The 20,425-nt window shown below is 48.5% G+C and overlaps 1 protein-coding gene and 1 long non-coding RNA gene across 2 annotated transcripts; both read left to right on the top strand.

Annotated features, from left to right (window-relative positions):
- The first annotated feature begins 561 nt into the window (after positions 1-561).
- Positions 562-19,821, top strand: LOC130112729 (uncharacterized). The gene is made up of 3 exons (XR_008810253.1): positions 562-622; positions 5,460-5,504; positions 19,381-19,821. It is a non-coding gene; the product is annotated as an uncharacterized LOC130112729 (long non-coding RNA).
- Positions 14,279-19,821, top strand: irf2bp2b (interferon regulatory factor 2 binding protein 2b). Its single transcript, XM_056280202.1, has 2 exons — positions 14,279-15,694; positions 16,033-19,821. The coding sequence occupies exons 1-2, from the start codon at positions 14,917-14,919 to the stop codon at positions 16,797-16,799; spliced, it is 1,545 nt and encodes a 514-aa protein (XP_056136177.1). The 5' UTR covers positions 14,279-14,916; the 3' UTR covers positions 16,800-19,821.
- Positions 19,822-20,425: the final 604 nt, after the last annotated feature.

Raw genomic sequence — 20,425 nt, 5'->3', positions numbered from 1 at the left:
CGGCAACAGACCCGGGCCGAGACCTGATACGGAGCCGAATGAGAACTCACCCTGGATGCGGGGACTGTCACCTTGGTTCAGAAAGTCTGCATGCTTCTGGGTCAGTGGTGTTGTTATCGCAGGCCAAAGAGCAGCTTGTACGGCGAACACACAACCCATTGTCGTCGATGCCTTGCTGCCCAGATAACGGCTCTGTAAACACCGTGGCAGATTAGCGTTTGGTGAGGGGGCTGTAAAAGAACAATCCTTTGTGTTTGCGTGTACAAATTGTCATCCTGGTACAGCCCAGGACATAAAGCACACTCGTAAATAGTGCGCGCATGCACACAAAGCTCTTTTATTAACACACACACGCGCACACATATACACGTACACACACAGAACCAACACCGAACGCTCACACACATCAACACAAAGTACAAATATTTACACATATACACACAAAAACTAACATGCTGGACGGGAACACAAGACATCATACCCTCCCACACACACACACACACACACACACACACACACACACACACACACACACACACACACACACACACACACAATAGATAAAGATGGAAAAACAGAGAGGAGTTGAAGAGAGCGAGATAGAAGCGGAGGACGAGAACGGGTAAGTTGTTGGTTCCTCCATCTTCTAATCGTTTAAGACAGAACCAAACGCACACCCAGTTTCTTGCACAGGTCCGCGGTCCCTCACACACACCACGCCGTACACCCTCCCATCTGTTTCCAATGAGCGCCGAGATGAATGGCTCTGCAGCGAAGCCCGGCTGGTTTGGGGTTTTCGGAGCGCGGTGACCACATGGGAGGCCCGGCCAACGATATACTGCAATCTGGCCCAGATGTGAGCAAGAGACGGGGGTGGAAAATATTGTAGAGCGGGTGATGATGTTTTATTCCAGCACTAGACGTCGTAAAAATGTTTCCTTTTAGCTCGAGGACTCACTGGGAGGGACTGGAATTGTTTTTCTTGTTTTTTTTTTTTTAATTTTATTTTACAACCTTCCCTCTCTCCCGACCTGAAACAGACACGCGTTCACATATGGCAACGCCGACAATAACACAACCAGACCGAGGGTCAAATAGCGTTCATTTTGCCCTGCGAGCGGCACCGGCTGGGTAGCTTGCCAGTGCTCGGATAGGTGGCAGGACGTGCACAGGACGCTTCCTGCGACGGACAAGTTTCTCAGCGAACTGCCCACCAACCTGCTGCGAGAGGGCCTCGGCAAACACCCAGTATGTGGGATTACCATCTAATCTGTTCATGCTGAATATGTCCAATGTGCTTTTTCCTCAGATTTGACCTTTGACCCTAACTCTAATAAGGGCCGAGACTGAATGAACCGTCTTCACAGCTGAGATAACCCCAGCCTGTGTAGTAGATGTGTAGCCCTGTTATGGTGGTGCACTAACTTTACTGACTGGGGAACTTTTTTTTTTTTCATCAGTGGACATTTTGCCGAGTGTGCACCTCCATACTCATGGCCACTGGTAGCCGCAAAGTACAACCTCAACTTACCACTGTTGGCCACTGGGAAGAGTCCAGTACAACCCCAGTCTTCTACTGTTGGCCACTGGGAAGTGTCCAGTACAACTCCAGTCTCCTACTGTTGGCCACTGGGAAGTGTCCAGTACAACCCCAGTCTTCTACTGTTGGTCACAGGGAAGTGACCAGTACAACCCCAGTCTCCTACTGTTGGTCAATGGGAAGTGTCCAGTACAACCCCAGTCTTCTACTGTTGGTCACTGGGAAGTGACCAGTACAACCCCAGTCTCCTACTGTTGGCCACTGGGAAGTGTCCAGTACAACCCCAGTCTTCTACTTGTTGGTCACTGGGAAGTGTCCAGTACAACCCCAGTCTCCTACTGTTGGTCAGTGGGAAGTGTCCAGTACAACCCCAGTCTCCTACTGTTGGCCACTGGGAAGTGACCAGTACAACCCCAGTCTCCTACTGTTGGCCACTGGGAAGTGACCAGTACAACCCCAGTCTCCTACTGTTGGCCACTGGGAAGTGTCCAGTACAACCCCAGTCTCCTACTGTTGGTCAATGGGAAGTGTCCAGTACAACCCCAGTCTTCTACTGTTGGTCACTGGGAAGCGACCAGTACAACCCCAGTCTCCTACTGTTGGCCACTGGGAAGTGTCCAGTACAACCCCAGTCTTCTACTTGTTGGTCACAGGGAAGTGACCAGTACAACCCCAGTCTCCTACTGTTGGCCACTGGGAAGTGACCAGTACAACCCTAGTCTCCTACTGTTGGTCACTGGGAAGTGTCCAGTACAACCCCAGTCTTCTACTTGTTGGCCACTGGGAAGTGTCCGGTACAACCCCAGTCTTCTACTGTTGGTCACTGGGAAGTGACCAGTACAACCCCAGTCTTCTACTGTTGGTCACTGGGAAGTGACCAGTACAACCCCAGTCTTCTACTGTTGGTCACTGGGAAGTGACCAGTACAACCCCAGTCTCCTAATGTAGGTCACTGGGAAGTGACCAGTACAGCCACAGTTGTCTGGCCATTGGGAGCTGACCAGTACAACCAGTCTTCTGCTCTTGGTCATTGGCAGCTGCCCGGTACATCTGGACAGCTGCCCAGTAGCCGGACACATTTTAAACTAGATGAGAGCTAACGCATAGCTGCCACATTGAAACCGGGTCTCGTGCTGAGTGGGTACTCCCTTTGTTTGCATGGGTTTCCTCTCACAGTCTAAACACATGCGACATATGAGACCCTAAATAGCCCATAGGTATGAATGGGAGTGTGAATGATTGCCTGTGTGCGTTTGTGTGTCCCCCAGCTTTCCACCCAATGCATACCGGGATATCCTCAGACCCCCCCCCCCAACCCTGAATTTGATTAAACAGGTAGAGGGAGTGAATTAATGATGAATGGCCTTGGCTGCAGGTTGGACACCGGTTTGGTAGTTGGCCACCACGAAGGCCAAGCTAAAAAAATAAAAATAATAAAATAAAATCTTTTTCCAGGTTTTATAAGGCTCCGGGAGGCCGAGATAATGAAAACCGCTCCATTTCTCAAACATAATGCACTTTCATTTTACACCTGATTTAAGGTGCTCTTCGGCTGCTTGGACGGCTGTTCCCCATCTCGCCTCACCTCCCTGTTAGGAGACATTTTATATGGCGTGTCAAGAGGAGCCGCCGCTAAAACCCCGGCACTCGCTTCCTAGCCCCGGCTCTCGGCAGCTTTGAAGTTCTCGGTAATCACCGAGCTAGATGTCAGACGCCCAGCCAGCGGACTGCCTCGCCGCGGCCTGAAAACTGTGATTTGTCTGGACATTACATAAGCCGTCATTATTTGCAGTTTCTCGCTATGAGGGCCCCCGTTACATCATGATTGAACTTTGCTGCGAGCCGATGATGTTATTTTTGGCTCGCCTGCACACGGCACCTGAATAGAGAAGGGCTGGCACCACCACAACGAGGATAGATAGAAGGAAGAAAGAGAGGGTTGGGGGGGAGGGGGGGGGGTTTAACAGGAAAAGGGATCTCTCCTCTGAAAAGGCCAGACTGTTCAAAAAAAAAAAAAAGAAATCCATGAAATTTAAATGCTGCTCTTCTGATGACTTAACCAGCCCGTCCCAGATGCACGCGACTGTCGGAAAGAGTGAACCGAGGCTTAAGTTGTGGAAAACCCAAAAATAAATAAATAACCCTCCCCGTATGGAACTTATTCGTTTTCCGTCATGCAAAAGCTACACGTGCACAAAGTCATGGCTTTAACTTTTGCGGAGGAGCAAGGGAGGTTTTATTGGACCGCGTGAAAAAACAAACAACAGTTTTGGAGAAGCGTTGCAGGAGAGACGTCGGGTGGTGTTGTGTTCCTGACAGGGCCGATGTGGGCGCTGATCACAGCTCCTGGACGCCTTCTCGTCTTTATACCACACCGCTAACAAGCCCGCGTCCCGGCCTGCGCAGCGTTCATTCCACCGGCTCCTCGCCTCCTCCCCCGGAGGGCACGGAGTCCCCCTCAGGTCTGCCCGTACTCTGTTTTCTCTGCTCCCTCCCTCTCTCTTTCTTTCTTCTTTTTTTTTCCACCAAGGAAAATTCCAGCTTCATTACCAGAGAATAGTTTATTTGGAAACACGTACTTTACGTTAACGTTTACCCCCATTTCCCATTTACCCTCACTCTCCATTCTGCCCCCCCCCAGATGTGGAACATCTGGCTTCTAGACTGACTCATTATTACTGGCTTCCTTTGATCACTCTCTCCCGCTCGCTCGCTTTCGCTCCCTCTCTTTCCATCAGTCCCCCTCTCTCTTTCTCGCCCTACCACTCCTTCTGCTGCCATGGCAACTGACGAATGTTTGGCAGGAGGCCCTGAGAGTGGCTGCAAGAGATTGTGTGTATGTGTGTGGATGTGTGTGTAACGTGGAGTGTGTTTGTGTGTGGGATGAAGAGATTTTGAGAATGGGTGTGTAAAGCGTGTGCAAAGCGCAAATGCGTATCCGTGTGTGCAAGTAAAGGAGAGCAAGACAGCCTGTGTGTGTGTGTGTGTGTGTGTGCGCGCATGTGTGTGTGTGTGCATGTGTGTGTGTGCGTGTGCATGTGCTTGTATGCATAAGAGGGAGTGGAAGTGTAACATGTACGTATGGTTATTTGTGAACGAGCGCGAGAGAAAGGGATGTGATGGAGGGAGGGGGGGAGGGAGCGCGGAGGGGCGGGGCTGACGCAGTTTGGCGTGTTTCCAGGCCAACCATAAAGCAGAGCTGAAATGAGGCCTTTGGCAGAACACCAGGTCTCCGAGAACAAAGATGTGTGCCTCCAGCACGGCGACAGGGCTCTGCTTGGCAGCCTCCGCGTTTTCCCAGCAGCCCTTTGCCTTGGCAGCCAGCCCACCTTCCCCTGCAGGCCTGCAAAGAGGATTAGACTAGAGCGAGGGTGGGGTTGGGTGGTGCTGGTGCTGGTGGTGACGGGGAGGGTAAAAGAGAGCCTTGTTTTTCCCCTCTCTCGTCTCCCCGCTTTTGCCCCCCCCCCCCGTGACATCACTACTCCTCGGCTTTCCAGACGCGAGCCGTCCGAAAGTGTTTTTTACTGCGCTATCTGACACACCGTTTTATTTGGTTTGGTTTTCCCGTAAAAAGAACACACACAAAAAAAAAAAAGACGTTGCTGTCAGTTTGCTGCATCTCGGGGCGGGTCGAAGCGCCCAAAATGGCGTCTCCTGCGAGTCTCCTTCCTCGCTTGCACCAGTAGCAGTATATTTCTGAGTATACGCGGCGATATAGACGACATTGAAAGCCTCGGGTGTTTGGGGGTCATGAGCTTTTCTTTGGAAGTATTTCCGGGGCAAATTTTGTGCCTCTCCTGGTGTCTCTGCATCTGTCTGTCTGTCTGTCTGTCTGGGTGCCGGAGATGCCCCAGAGCTCGTTGATGCGACAGAATAATCCCGTGTTAATTTTTTGTGTGTGCATCATTTGTCCCCAAAGGTTGTTGACCTGCCAGAAAAGCAGAGACATCCATCAATACCAGAGGTGAGACCCAGTCTGTCTGTCTGTCCATTCATTCCTGTCTGTCCGTCCGCCTAGCTCTCTTTACACCCAGGTAAGGGTGTGTGTGCGCGCGCGCCCCCTCCCGGGCTGTAAACCGAGGTTGGAACTTTTCATTGTTATTTAAGAGTGACTCGAGGGCTCACAGACTGGAATTCAACTCCTCAATGTGACTCCCGGCATGCAAATGAGATGGAGATTTGTTGGCTGAAACCGTAAACAGGGTAACGGGCTCTGTGCCAGCCGCCTAGAGCAGGAGAAACGAGGAGAACGGATGGATGGAGGGGAGGGGAGGGGAGGGGAGGAGGAGGAGGAGGAGGGGGGGTTTGAGAAAACAGGAAATGCTTTATTAGCGAGAATATTCTGACAGTGAAGCCCTGTGCCGGTCTCAGCGCGTAGCCCGGTTCGTCTTTTATCATACGCAGACATGAAACGACGGAGCCTCCGACTCGCGGGACTTCGTCCAGAATGCCCTTCGGAGTCATGAGCTCATGTGTTTTTACTGCAGTTTGGCTCGAGCGGGGATGAAATCCTCAGCCCTGGCAGCGGTGGCGCCCTGCCACACAGACCCAAACACGCGTATGAAGGGACGGGGATGCAACACAACTGAAGGTGTGATGCAATTACAGACAAGGGTTGCGCGACTTGTCGGAGCAATGGGGACGAGCGTCTGGCGTCTAGGTAGACAACGTCTGACGTTGAGAGGTTCAAGTTCCTCCACACCTCCCCAAGAGGACAGCGGGAACTTTTCAGGGGCAACACATATGTGACTTCTGGGCTGTAATTTGTTTGGCACCAACAGAGAGCGACAACCACCAAAATCTCGTAACCGTCGCTCCGGGCCGCATTTCAACCAAGCGACACATTTAAAGACGCCCCCCTCCCTCCCGCCCCCTTGGGGTTTTATTGGTCTGAATCTGCTCCTCTGTTTGAGTACCGGTCCAATTCTTAATTATTTGGAAATGTCAAAGTTGCCTCCAGTCGGGGCGAAATAAAAAAAAAAAGAAAAAAAGGAGGGTTTGTTTAATTCATCTTTTCTCGCCTTGTGTGCATCGTCTGCTCGCGCAAGAGAGCATCAAAGCCCGCGAAGCGTGTACAGTAATGCTTAATTTAAGGAACCTACTGTTTAAAAATTAAACGAGTTTAACACATCAAAGCCGACACTACAAAGCTATTTGTTCAATAATTAAGTGACTTCCACGCTTGTTCATTTGCCCGGAGGGGGGAAATGTCTGCAAAGGCGCGAGCACGGAGCCAGCGTGGCTACTCGAAGCTGATGACTCACAAGCTGCACCGGCGGCTACAGAAGGTCCGGTGACTCATGACAACCTTCGCCCCGCGGCAAACAAGGGCGAGATGGGACTACTCGCACCACTTTCACCCAGGTTTACGCGTAGCCCAAATTCACAAGGTAGTCTCGAAGGGCTTTCCAGTCAGTACAATATAGAGCAGTATACGAAATACCCAAAGCCATTCAGCGTAGATCTGGATTTTACTCTCCTCCCCTGTTAACTCTGTTGGACACCTACTAGGGGGAAATTCAGTTTAAAGGTGCATTCTGTAATCTTTTAAAAAATTGAAATACCATAATACCCTTTTCCCCAGTGGCATTTTCGCCGCAACAGCCATTCAATGTATTAGCATTTCGTATTTGCACTTTTCACTGGTGCCGGCGGTGTCCGCCATTCCCGCCAAGTGTTCAAATATAACGGGGATCCCGGTTCGAATCCCCGTGTTACTGCCGGCTTGGTCAGGTGTTCCTACAGACACAATTGGCCGTGTCTGCGGGTGGGAAGCCGGATGTGGGTATGTGTCCTGGTTGCTGCACTAGCGCCTCCTCTGGTCGGGCGGGGTGCCTGTTCAGGGAGGAGGGGGAACTGGGGGGTGGTAGCGTGTTCCTCCCACGTGCTACGTCATATACATCCCCTTGGCGAAACTCCTCACTGTCAGGTGAAAAGAAGCGGCTGGCGACTCCGCATGTATGGGAGGAGGCATGTGGTGGTCTGCAGCCCTCTTGGATCAGCAGAGGGGGGTGGAGCAGCGACCGGGACGGCTCGGAAGAGTGGGGTACAAATAATAATGGCGCCCAAACAGGAATTGGGTTGAGTCCACCACAAAATGAAAAGAAGGGGAAACTTGCATTTTGAATGCAGAGGAGCAAGCGGTAGATGCTAAAACACAAAGCTAAACATTATCCAACGTTTCATTGGGTTTAGCTAAAGGTCTGACATGGCTTGAAAAGCATTCTCAATTTGGATTACATTGTTGATCACTCTTCTTTCTCCAAAATACACATGCTACCGCTGGACTATGTTGCCCACGTCACACCCAAAATCTGCAACAAGATCTGGGTTAGAGGAAAGAAAGATAGTGAGTAAGGTCTACAGGAATGATAGGCAGGCTTATCTTTCTTTACACAGTGCGAAAAGTAAGAGCCAACTAGCGCTGTATGCATTTACATAAGCACTGATAATACAATCCTAATCTGATGAAGGCGCTGTTCCAACTTGAGAAAAAATAACAATTTAAAAGCCTTTATCGGATTATCTTTGTCAGGGCAAGGTTAAGAAGTAAGCATAATGTCGTTAAAGTAGCTATATTAGCTGGATTTTCACATAATCATTTAATGAACTGGTGCATGTAAACACCTTAGTCCTATCTCCTTTGGCTTCCTGAGAAGCCCCATGTGATAGGTCAGCAGACGCAGTAAACCATGTTATCGGTGCAATACAAAGACCTTGAAATAATCCATGTGTGCCAAGGTAATAAGGAAATGTTATTTAACAACATATATTACCTTTCACTGAAAACTAGTAATTGGGTGTGTACTGGGTATCAGTGTGCAGGTAAACATACTCAGTCAAGTTTCTACTGTGCCGTATTGGTTTTGGTGTTACACTGGTAAGAAACACATAGGAAAACATGTGAGGATAAGTAAAGCTGGTGTCATCCAAAAGGATGGCTTTCCTTTAGTTTTCATATCAGCCAGCTGAGCATTTGACCCTTGAAGGAACCAGGGTGGGAACTGAGACACTGAGGTTAACGCGACTGTCGGATCTCATTGTACTTCTCATCCAACTTTTTTTTTTAACTTACATTACTTTTAAAATCACTCTTATTTAAATTTGCATTACGTCTTAAGTATCACAGCGAAAAACTCATCAAGTCAAATTCCAGCTAATGTGAAAACTTGGCAAAAATTTTTTTTAATTCTCATCGTTCAGGACTCGAGATATCAGCATCCACTAAACTCCTGAACTCGGACATGTAAATAAATGGTTGTTCAGGCCCGGTCTGAATCTGGAGCCCAGTCCTACAGCGACCTTTCAGTCGCATTCTCAAGCCCTCCTCTCTTCCTGGAACGATTTCCCACCGTGCCAGCTTCCTCCCATGTGAAACGGCTAAGCTGAATAAACTGACTGAGTTGACCCTTGCTGCTATGAGACCGTGTCTGCAAATATCCCATCTGATTCGCCTGTGGGGGAGGCTATTTAAAGGCATCGCTGATCAGGCAAAGCGCACACACCACTGAGAGGGCTTTCACCCACGCTTAGATCGGCCTGGAATGTCTTCTCATACGGTCTTGTCCTATATACCAGTCTCGTGAACAGTCTGAAGTCAAGTGGATGCCTGTTACATCCGGCAATAAAAATGCATGCTGTATATCACATAACTAGTTTCACTTTGTCATATACATTTAAAAATGACCATGTATCTTCCAGTGCAATGAAATGCGTGCACCCTGGCTCCATCAGCCCTTAAACTATATAAGGAAACCATAAATAATAACAAAACCAATAAATAAGAAATCAGAAATCCCCTAGTAAACCACCGAGGTTACGTAAGGCGCCTCCTGTTCATCATTCTGAGCGCCTGGGGGGAGAAACTGTCCGAGGCGACGGGTGCGAGCCGAAGCTCTCTGTAAGCGTAGTGCTGAGGGATGGCGTCCCTCAGGCAGTCCGGTTATACTCCTTCATATTTCGTGCAGGTGCAAATGCAACAGTGTCACAGGCGGATTTGGTGATCGACCTTTTGTGAAACTTCTCCCAAGTCCACTTCCTTCCGCCCTTAGTTGCTGTTGCTATGTTTAATAAACGTTCAGGATGGGCTCCCCTTGTGTAACTTCAGTGACCCATCAACACGATAGAAAGAGCTGACGTAGCTAACTCACATTTCAGCGGAGGTAAGTGTGCATTGTTGACGGTTTCTTTCTTAAGGTCAGAGCGTGGACCTCCACAAGGTTTGAATCCACAGACGGGTGACGGGTGTCGCAAGCAGGAAGGATCGTTGCTGATCGCTGGCTGCTGTGTCAATCTTTGCATTTCTTATTTTTGTTTTTGCAGCAAACGGCCAATTGCAGAAAATGCGAGGCGTTATTTAGATGTATTGTGGTGGCAAACTCACATCATGTAAATGTAACTGTCACCCCGAGCCATACAAATCATCCCCCCCGCCCCCCACAGCATTACAGTTGCAGAACTGTGGGCAGAAAAGAAATGACTCATCGTGAGTTCACCAGCTTGCAGTGGGCTGTATTAACAAAGAGGCGTTTTTCATATTACACCAGAAAAACAATGGGAGGAGTGCAATTAGATTTCTACCCAGCTACTGAAAACACATTCTTGACAACAAGGAATACAGGCAATGTGGATAAGCCACATGCAGATATAGTGAGGAAATAAATGCAAATGGTTTAAATTCCTGTACAATGATTGCTTTAAATTCGCTTCAATTTACCTTAAATTCAGTATTTGTGTGTGTTTCTACATGAAGCATGTGGGGTGGGGAAGTGAAATCCGTAACGCTGATCACTTGGGATGTGTGTGGAGACTCATTCTGAGGCCTGGTGTGTCACCCAAGACACATTTCAATACCAGGTCTGAACAGGGCCTTAAGCTTGACAGGTCTTCAGAGGGTTCGTTTTCTCACTGAAGCTGATTTTTCGTGTCGCAACCCGAGACTGCTCGTCTGTTGTTTGGTTGCTGGTTTTGTTCATCGTTGCTGGTTCGGTTTCATTCGAGGAATATTCTACGAAGCCGTGGTGTGTCTGCGCGACACAGCTCGTCATCAGTGTCAGTCCCTGTCCACTATGTCCACAACAGGAAACTCGACGTCGCAAGTATGGAAAACAGTGCCCTGCATTCTCGGTCTGCTCGTGTTTAGTTGACGCCCCAACACAACGAGCTGCACTTCACTGCAGCATTCTTGCTGCACCATATCCACAGAAGATGGGCTGCACAAAAGGAGGTGCTTTTTGAGAACAGAGGTAGTGGAGTGTGCATGTGCAGGCAGTGGTAATTGCTGCTCATTTTGGGGGACATGGTGCATGTGTGTGCACGTGTGTGCGTGTGTGCAACACTCCAACAAAATATGCGTAACCAACAGCCGTTCACCTCCTCAAATTAGACTTGACTGCTTTCATAACAACTGCAACTCATACAGCACATGAAGCGGAACCCGGTTCCCTGTTTTAGCCCAAACTCAAGACCACTTTTTCTACGGTGTGCCCAAGTTCAACAAAAAGCTTTTACACTTAGCTAATTACACCGTACCTCTCAGAGTAAATGTTTCTTCTGGGTTCGGAAAAAAAAGAAACTCCAATCAGCCAAAGTGTTAAAGTACCCTTCATTTTGTGTGAGTGTGTGCGCGCACGCATGTGAGTCTATGGAAGGAGTAGGCTTGTGTTTATATGGGATTTTTTTTCTCTCCCTCTTCCACCTTTTCAGAGTGCGGGACAAGGCCACGTCATCAGGGATTTCCTCCTCTAATCAGTCAGCTGATTTAAGAGATCTAAACGTGGGGTTACCTTACACCGTATACAGCAAAGTGGAGGCGCTTCAGAGCGATTTCAGATGATAGGCAGCCTCAATAATGCCCAACACTCTGCATTTTATTTTTCAGCAGATATCCATGTAGCCTAAATTATGGTCCTTTGCACATGTAGGGAAAGAGACATGAAAAAAAACAAAGCTCTACAACCCCTGTTAGACCCTTTCTCCATCATCTCTGTTTTATTTATTTCCCTCTCCATCCTGATTTGAGTGTTTTTGTCTCCCTCCCGGCCATCGCTATAATAGAATTTACCTACAAACGCCGTCCGTGTGGGTGCAGCATGCAGAATGCGAACAGTGAACTGTCAATGCCCATTTGACTTCAACGCCTGCGGCCACATTGAGAAAATAGGACTCATTGTTCACTGGTGCGCCCACATCTCTCCCTTTCGCTTCCTCCCTATCTCTGCACAGTTGACTGGGCAAGCGAGACAGGGCATGTCAACAGTGCTGAAGCCCCGGGAGGGAAAAAACGACTGAAAAATGGGCCGCGGCTATGTCAAGTCAGCGGCAGTGAGAGATGTGTACTGTGATATGGGGTCCGAGGTGGACGTGACTGGGTCTACCGTTGCTGACTCAATGGCAGTTCAATGTCAGAGCAGCCGCGCTGGCCAGACATCAGCATTATAGTGGACTAGTGTGCTTGTTATTTCCCTCTCAGGGCTGTAGTCAGCCTACTAAAAAGGGATGGATTTTTTTTTTTCTCTCCCTGAAATTGGGCCTTTTTATTCCCAGCACAGACTATCCTATGCAAACCAGCCTTTGACCTACTATGGCTACAAATGCACCATACTTTATAGTATACTAAAACCTGTAATTCAGTGGAAGGATTGCCAAATAACAGATATTTCAGGCTTAAAAACATCATATGGTAATGTCTTTGAGTTTATTTTGTTCCCAAGGTAACTGCTGCTTGGGTTTTATTGAATACACTTCAGCTGTGGTGCTTTTCCATGGCAAGGCAGTAAGGTTCTGAGCACCAAAAGAGACCATTCCAATAGCCTTTCCATTAGTGCACAGTTTGGCGTGTAATGGTTCCAAACCTTGCTCATTTCTGGACTTTTGGCACCATTTGATAACACCGCTGATCTCAAAGACTGGTTTTACATTCCTATCACATCCAGTGACGTCACGTCTGCTAGTGTTGATACTCTATGGCGCCAATATTTCATCCTGCACAGATCCAACAGCAAGTGTGGAAATTGTGACAAGCAGCAGGTGTTTGTTTCAATCAGAAAAAAAACAAAACAAAAAACAAATTGTGAATCTGTGTCATGGTCAGTGGAGGAGATGCTGGTCCCAGTGTTGCATGTGTATTACACAGACGGGCATTATGCCATGGCATCATTTGTTGCAGTCACTGTAGTTTTTCTGTGAAGCCTCCTAGTTGTGATTTCCGCTCCAACACTAATATAAACACATAGGATAACCATGCACATGACTCCTTGCTGGCATGGTGTGGCATGCAGTGGCCTCATTATGCCTCAGCATGATAGGTGACAGAAGGATCAGACTTTTTGGACCTTTCATTTTTGGGGGGTACATTTACAACCCACCCAATCCCCTCCTTGGCTAAACCCAAGATCAGCATTTTAACGAGCAGGTATGCTTGTCATTTCACTATGCACTAACCCATGTGCCCCAATTTTTCCAGAACTGTTTATTAAATGTCATGACTGCATTTAAATTACATGTAGTGTTATATACTCTTAAAGCCACAGATAAATAAGGTGTGACTAAAAATACTTCCATCACGATGATATGCCCCTCTAAAAAACATTTCCTGCGGCACTTCACTTCAGGCCTGCCGAGACTAGTTAATTGGGGTTAGGCCCTGTGTCTGTGCTCTCTGGTTGAAAGCCAGGTCAGCGCGGCTGTTGCTTTTCCTCTTTTAGCGCCGCCAGAACCTCTTTCTTCATATAAAAGTGACTGCAAGAATTCCTGATATTTCGTTCTGTTTGTAATTAAGGTCACTGCATCGTATTTCACGAGCAAAAAAACCCCACAACCGAGTCCTTCGGTGTGCATCTAACAAAACCACTATTCCCAATGTGAGTGACATGACTGCACGTTTGCGCAAAACCTCTGCGTTTGTTACTTCTAACAGCCAAGTAAAAGTATTTACAGTGTTTATTAACAATGTCAGCTTGCTCACCAACAGGCGCCGATTCATGTTACAGTTATTGCATGCAACTTTAAAAACCGCCTTACTTGTTGCAACACAATCTGCTGAGTGCACTGTCACACAGGTTAAGGTAGAATCCTCAAATCAATTGTAAACAAATGGGCAGCCCCGCTCCAAAATGCAAAACACAGGACTGGACCTTGCCATCATGCCCAAATTAATGGACATGTCTCTTACAACAAGGACTAACACTAAACACTGTAAAAGGTTTGTTTACACTGGCAAAGTTTGTGGATACTGGAGTAAAACAGGTCCATATTTTCAGTTACGATTGGTTGCCAAAGACACCAAAATGCTTATTTTCCACCTACAACTCAAACTCCTCAATTATGTTTGTAAATGAATACAGCTCGATTTTAGATGGGCCAAATAAATCACAGATTGGGCCTTTAACAGTAGTCAAAAAATGATCTAGTTGTACAGCATTAAAGAAATCAAAATGGTGCAAAAGAAGAAAAAAACCGTTGCGTCCTCATGCTCGCGTTTACCTCAAAAATGCTTTTGCTGTCATTAACTATAACGAGGGTGCAACGCTCGTCCCTTCAGACACATGCAGCAGGCTGTCAAACAGCTTTGGCAGCCGTCTGAAGAGGAGGGCGATCAAATCTGCCATAGTAACAGGAGTTGAATTGTGTGGTTGGATGGCCGTCGTCGGCGCCGTGACGTGTGTCTGGCAGTGTGAGTGGAATGCATCAGGAGGGGAGGGGAGAGGGGATTTGCATAGCGGTCGGACGGGGCTTGCAGGCAGCGCTTTGGTTCTTGCATGCAGCTTATTCGCCACTTCTCTCACAAGGACACACGGCGCTTCAGCGTAAAGGCAACGCATCTGTTTACTCACTGCTCTGTTTCGTTACGTCCTGACGAAAGGAATGAGTTAACGTAATTGGTCCATTAAAATATTCTCCAAATTTTTTTTATATAGGTGTGTGCGAGTGTGTGTGTGTGTGTGTGTGTGTGTGTGTGTGTGTGTGTGTGTGTGTGTGCGGGTTTTGGCTTGTGTAAAGCCGTATCTTGTTATAAGTCACTGGTGTCGGCGGTCAGTTGCGTTCCGCGGCTGTTTAGCGGCTGTCGAAGAATCCAGTAAACAGCCGCGGTCCGCGGCGAGAGCACGAGAGCGCCGAGACTGTGTCGGCTCTGACGTCACTTCCCCCAACACACACACTGAGCCCGAGCTCAGTTGTAGCGCGAGCTAGACGGAGGCGCGCCGTAGTTAAGCAAACAGCTGCCATGGAGCGGTCTGTGTGAAGGAAACTACCGGGGGGGAAAAGGAAGAAAAAAACAATTTCCTGTGTTTTTGCTTGCTTGTTTTTGGGGCATATTTCTAACAATACGAAGAAAATTTCGGGGGGGAGGGGATTTGGTGCTCACTTTGGCGTGAACCATGTCCTCGGCGGCGGTCACTGCCTCCAGAAGGCAGTCGTGTTATTTGTGTGACTTGCCCCGCATGCCGTGGGCCATGATCTGGGATTTTACCGAGCCGGTTTGCCGGGGATGTGTCAACTACGAGGGAGCCGACCGGATTGAATTTGTCATTGAAACGGCCCGCCAGTTGAAGAGAGCCCACGGCTTCCAGGACGGCAGGTCTCCGGGGCCGGGGAAGCCTCAACACCCGGGGAAAGAAATTCAGTCTCTCGGCCATTCGGCGGGAGACCCGGGCTCACGTCCGCCCCAGCCGCTGGACCGGTACCCTCTCTCGGACCGGCCGCCCAGGCTGGGACCGGAATACCAAACCGGGAGGCAGGCGAATGGCCTCCCGATGCCGAACGGATTTCCAAAACCGGACGAGCCACCGGAGCTGAACCGACAGAGCCCGAACCCGCGCAGGACTAGCGCCGTCCCGCCGAACCTGGTGCCTCTGGTGAACGGTAGCATGTCCGCGGTGCACACGCTCAACGGCCGCCCCACGCCGATGGGGCTCCCCGGTGCGCTGACCGCACCCGGCCCCGGCGAGCACGGAAAGCGGCCGGAAGACGTGAAAGACAAACACCGCGCCGACAGCATGACGGACATGTCGGACAGCCACAAGGACTGGATGGGGAAAGGCAAAACGGTGCGGGACCTGATGGCGCTCCACACGTTCGACGGCAGGTTTAAAAAGGACCACGCCACCATGCAGCGTGTGATGGGATTCGACACCAGCGCTGCTTCCTCAAAAACGGGTACGTTCGTTTTTCTCTGGAATATTTTGAATTAACGTTGAGTTGGGGTAAAACAAACAATAAAAGGAACTGCCAACGGCGTTGATAATGTCAGTAGTTTTATGCACGGAACCGTATTTAAACTGAATTGCACGTTCTGATGCTTTCTATAGTCGTGCTGACACGGACTCTGCATGCATATTTCTTTGCAGAAGGTATCAGCTGTGTCTGAGGCATGTTGTGTTTTGTGTGTTGAGAAATTCCCCGTGCAGCAGTTATTCATAGGTCTATGTGCTCGTGTGTTTGTGTGCAAGTAGTGTGTGTGGTGTTAACGCCTCCCCCTCCTTCCTCTTCCCCAGACAGGGGGAAGCACCCACGGAGCATGAAAAGGAAGGCCTCCCCAGAGCCCGAGGGAGAAGGTAGCGCCCCAAAGATGAACGGGGGCGGGGAGGGCCAGCCATGGCTCCCCTCTCCCTCCGAGGTCCTGAAAATGCCCTCAGCCGCCCTACCAGGGTTCTCCTCTGCTCCCCCGTCTACCATCTCCCCCCACTCACGTACCACGCCCCCGGAGGCCGCCACCGCGCAGAACGGCCAGTCGCCAATTGCAGCGCTCATCCTCGCCGCCGACAACGCGGGCAGCACCGGCTCACCCAAGGATGCCAACCAAGTGCACTCCACCACAGCGGCCGGCCGACGGAACAGCGGGAGCCCCCTGTCACCGTCCTCTGCCTCCCAGAGGAGGTTAACCCAGAGGGAGGTGCTGGGCAGCGGGAGCGCCAACGCCTCAGCCCCTCATGGGGTAGGGAACTTGGACCCCCACACAGCGCCCCCACAGAGCATTCCGGACTCGTCGGTACCAGGCAGTGTGCCACTCTGCTGCACCCTGTGCCACGAGCGCCTGGAGGACACTCACTTTGTCCAGTGCCCGTCAGTTCCCTCGCATAAGTTCTGCTTCCCCTGCTCACGGGAGAGCATCAAGCAGCAGGGGGCCACCGGAGAGGTCTACTGCCCCAGCGGAGAGAAGTGCCCACTGGTCGGCTCCAATGTCCCCTGGGCATTCATGCAGGGTGAAATTGCCACCATCTTGGCTGGGGATGTCAAAGTAAAAAAAGAAAGGGACCCTTGAGAGAGTGACCCTTTTTTTTTCCCTTTTTCTTTTTCTTTTTGTAACACGGACAACCGAACCTGAGAGCAGAGTATACAACATGGACACAAATCATCCGACATTGGTAACCCTTCCAGCAGAAACTAATGGACATGTACATATTGGACACAAGGGAAGTGTATACCTTCGTAAAGACATGGCTGTACATTTTTTGATTTTTTTTCTTTTTTGCTGTTTTTGAAAATGTGTTTCTATTTTTTTTTCAAAGATAAAAGGTATGTACTCATAACGTACTGCTCCTTCCTCCACCATCTCCAATTTTCTTTTTGATGTACCATCAGTGTACTTTATCATTGATGGCAGTATCTGTCAAAAATAGAATGTGACTAAACTCAGCACTTGACAAAAAGAGGAAAATTAAGAAAAATGCTTCTAGCTGTACTTGTATGCACTTGTTTAAAAAAAAAACTTGCCAAATACAGTTTCTGATCTTGTAATAATAACACAACACCTCTACTGTCTGTGGTTTGCTTTTTCTCTTCTCTTATCTGGAGGAGACTCATGGCCTGATTGTGAATTTGCCTTGGGCGGTGATGCAATACTTCTCCACAAGAACAAACTTGGTGTCAGGGAGGTGTGGGTGGAAAAATAGTCAAGTGGGGGAGGGAAGAGAGGGAGGAGGGAAGAGTGAAAGGCCAAATAGCTTTGTGATGTCGGCTGCATAAATGGCTCAGTAGCATACAGTAAATCACATGCAGGTGAAGCGAGGTCGTTTATTGTCGCCAGATTTGAATTGGATTCCAGGGCCCCGTGAGGCTGGGTGATAAGGATCTGTTTTAGAGGAGCACGCTATAAATAGTCTGCCATGGAAAAATGATATGAGCAGCCGAAGCTGAGGCTTGGCATGTCCTCTTGTTTATGTTTGGCTTCAGGGAGGACGGCGGAGCTACGGCATTCTAAAAGCTCTGCTAAAGAAATTCTCATAGGCTCTCTAATTAGGAGAAATGGTTTTCATTATATGTCTGGCCACATGATACTATAAAGCAGGAACTGTTCCCACATTATGGGGTTTTTTTTCCTCAACTTCAGACAAAGGTTGCCATGTTGCAAATAGATTTGTTGCTCTTACATGTTGGTGGTACATGTTTTACAACAAATATTCAAGATAGACCCAAATTTTTGACCTAATCCTTACCCTATAAACAATCAAAACACAAAGTTGTAGGTCATGAATATATGCCAGTTGAGATCATCCGAGTTCATTACCAGTGGGACTTAGAGCTGGTTCTCAAGTTTTTCAACATGATTCATGTTGACATTTTGTCTCGACCACAAACATGCCCTCGTGTGGCATTTTAATCCCCCCGCCCCCTGGAAAAAAATACTTAGTGACATCTCAGCATCCTTACAAATGACAAACCCTCCTAACTTTGATAGCTTCGGCCAATACCATTTTAAACATATTTTATATGTGCTCATTCTGACCCCTTACGTAGTCCATTTAGCCAAGCAGTCTATGCGTGGTTATTAAAAAAACATCCGTTTGCCAGTCTATCCTCTCTAAAATGTAACCCCCCCCCAATTAAACACCCCACACAAAAACAAAAGCCATGAGACCGCGAGTTGCTCATCCTGAAATGCACGGTTGTTCACCTTGCACATGCACGGTCATCCACAGCTCAGTTTGAGTCCAGGCTTTTTACAAGTCCTCAGGGGCAAAAAAAAACGGGAAAAAAATGGTTGAGGGGCCCCACTTACCGAAGAAGGAAAGTATGAAAGCATTTCTCTAGGGGGAGGGGTGGGGGGTTGGTTGGGTCACATGCTCCTCGCTGGAATTCCTGAGTCACCATCCCCCCTGCCCCTCCTCCCCTCTCTCCCCTTTCCTTTACCCCCCCCCCCCTTCTGCCTGAGCCTCTGGTGCAATAACACGCCTTCCACTGTTCAAGGTTGATTGCACAGTGGCGAGATGAATGGGAGTCTGTGTTTATGAGTCCAGGCCCTTGCTTGCAGCCACCATTCACAGCAGCGGGCCGTGAAAAACACACTGTTAACCCTTTCCTGGGGCCGCCACCCGGGCGCAGACAGGTTTGGTTGCTATTTTCCTCGGGCGGTTGTGACCATATAAGGCTTTTCTCTGTACACTTGAGCCAGCAGAGAGAACGTGAACCCGTTCAAACAAAAACGTTAATTTTGACACTTCGTACGTTTCAAAAACGACTCAAAGTAAGATCGGTTTACCCACGGGAGTTGTCTCGTTTGTGCGAGCGCAGCCGTTTCTGTTCGGGTGAGGAAAGTTGCAGAGTGTATTTCATGAGTTCATCGTAAACTGAGCTGTGTTTTGCCTCTTTTCACTTAACAGGGTTGCAATGAACCGGTTCTGAAGTGTCAACAGACGGCGGATTAATGTATTATTGACCAATATGACCTCTATTAAATTACGTGACACATTTTCCCAGAGTTCCTATGGAATAGGGCGGTTGTGTTACGGACAATCCAAGCGGCCAATCCCATCCCAAATGCCGTGTCCACCCACATCCTCCTTTCACCTATCTCTCATCATTTCTGCCACTCCCCCCCCCCCCCATCTCTCTCGCTCTCTCAGCCAGGCAGGTCACTATGCAGTGTTGGTGCAGGACTTGTTCCAGTTCTAGCCAGCTCATTTCTTTTCATCTGCCACTGAAAACTCAAGCGCTCCGCAGGCCTGAACAGCCAGGTATCTTGACACTAATGGGTTTGCTCAAATTACATGGCACACTCGGACAGAATCTTCTCTCTCTCTCTGCTCAGCCGTCCTCGGCCAATGCCCCTCGTCCTGACTGTAAAATGCAGGACAATGGAACACACGACGAGTAGGAACCAGAATTATCAGCTGTTCTCATCTCTGAATGCTACCATGTGGAAAGGTTTTTGTTTTTTTCTCTCAAGACAAAAACATTCAGCACACTCACATTCACGATGCGTAACACGCCATCACCTTTAAGCAATGTTTAAATTTGTTGGTCAAGATGTGTGTAGTCCAAATAAAGATTTATCTTGGTGGAAATTTAGAAGTATGCCTTTTTAATGGTGGGAGCTAGATCTCATGGGAGTTGGGTCCACGAGCAAGGGTGGCTGGTACGGTCAACAGAAGACACTCCAGTTCACTAAAATTTGATTTTTAATGTTGGTCATTTAGAAACTGAAACCCATTCCATTGTTGCGGAACATGGGTCACCATGGATACAATAAATAGATAGATAGACACTTTAAACACTACACAGCACTCTGATACAGAACAGAAACAAAACAAATTAAAAAAACAAACAAAACACCAATAAAAGTTAAAAAATGAGTGACACAATGATGTAACAAAGCGACTGCTATAGGAAGTCACACACTGAACAACTCAGTATGATTCTCATTTGCATTCATATTAATGCCTGTAAAGGATTTTCTTCCAATCTCAGCCAAGGCTGTTATTTCTGTTATCTTCCATCGGCTGTATTGTAAAAAAAACAAAAAACTTTCAGCTTTCGGTCTTTTTTGAGGTCAGAGAGAGCGAGAGAGAGTCATCGTCACAGTATCGCTGCCTTCTACATGACCCTCTATGGTCATGTGACCGCCGCGTAACCTCGACACCAGCCTAGCAACAAGTCAACAAGTGCTCG

The sequence above is a fragment of the Lampris incognitus genome, chromosome 5 (genome assembly GCF_029633865.1).
Source record: "Lampris incognitus isolate fLamInc1 chromosome 5, fLamInc1.hap2, whole genome shotgun sequence".
NCBI lineage: Eukaryota > Metazoa > Chordata > Actinopteri > Lampriformes > Lampridae > Lampris > Lampris incognitus.
This window is presented reverse-complemented; position numbering and strand designations above follow the sequence as displayed.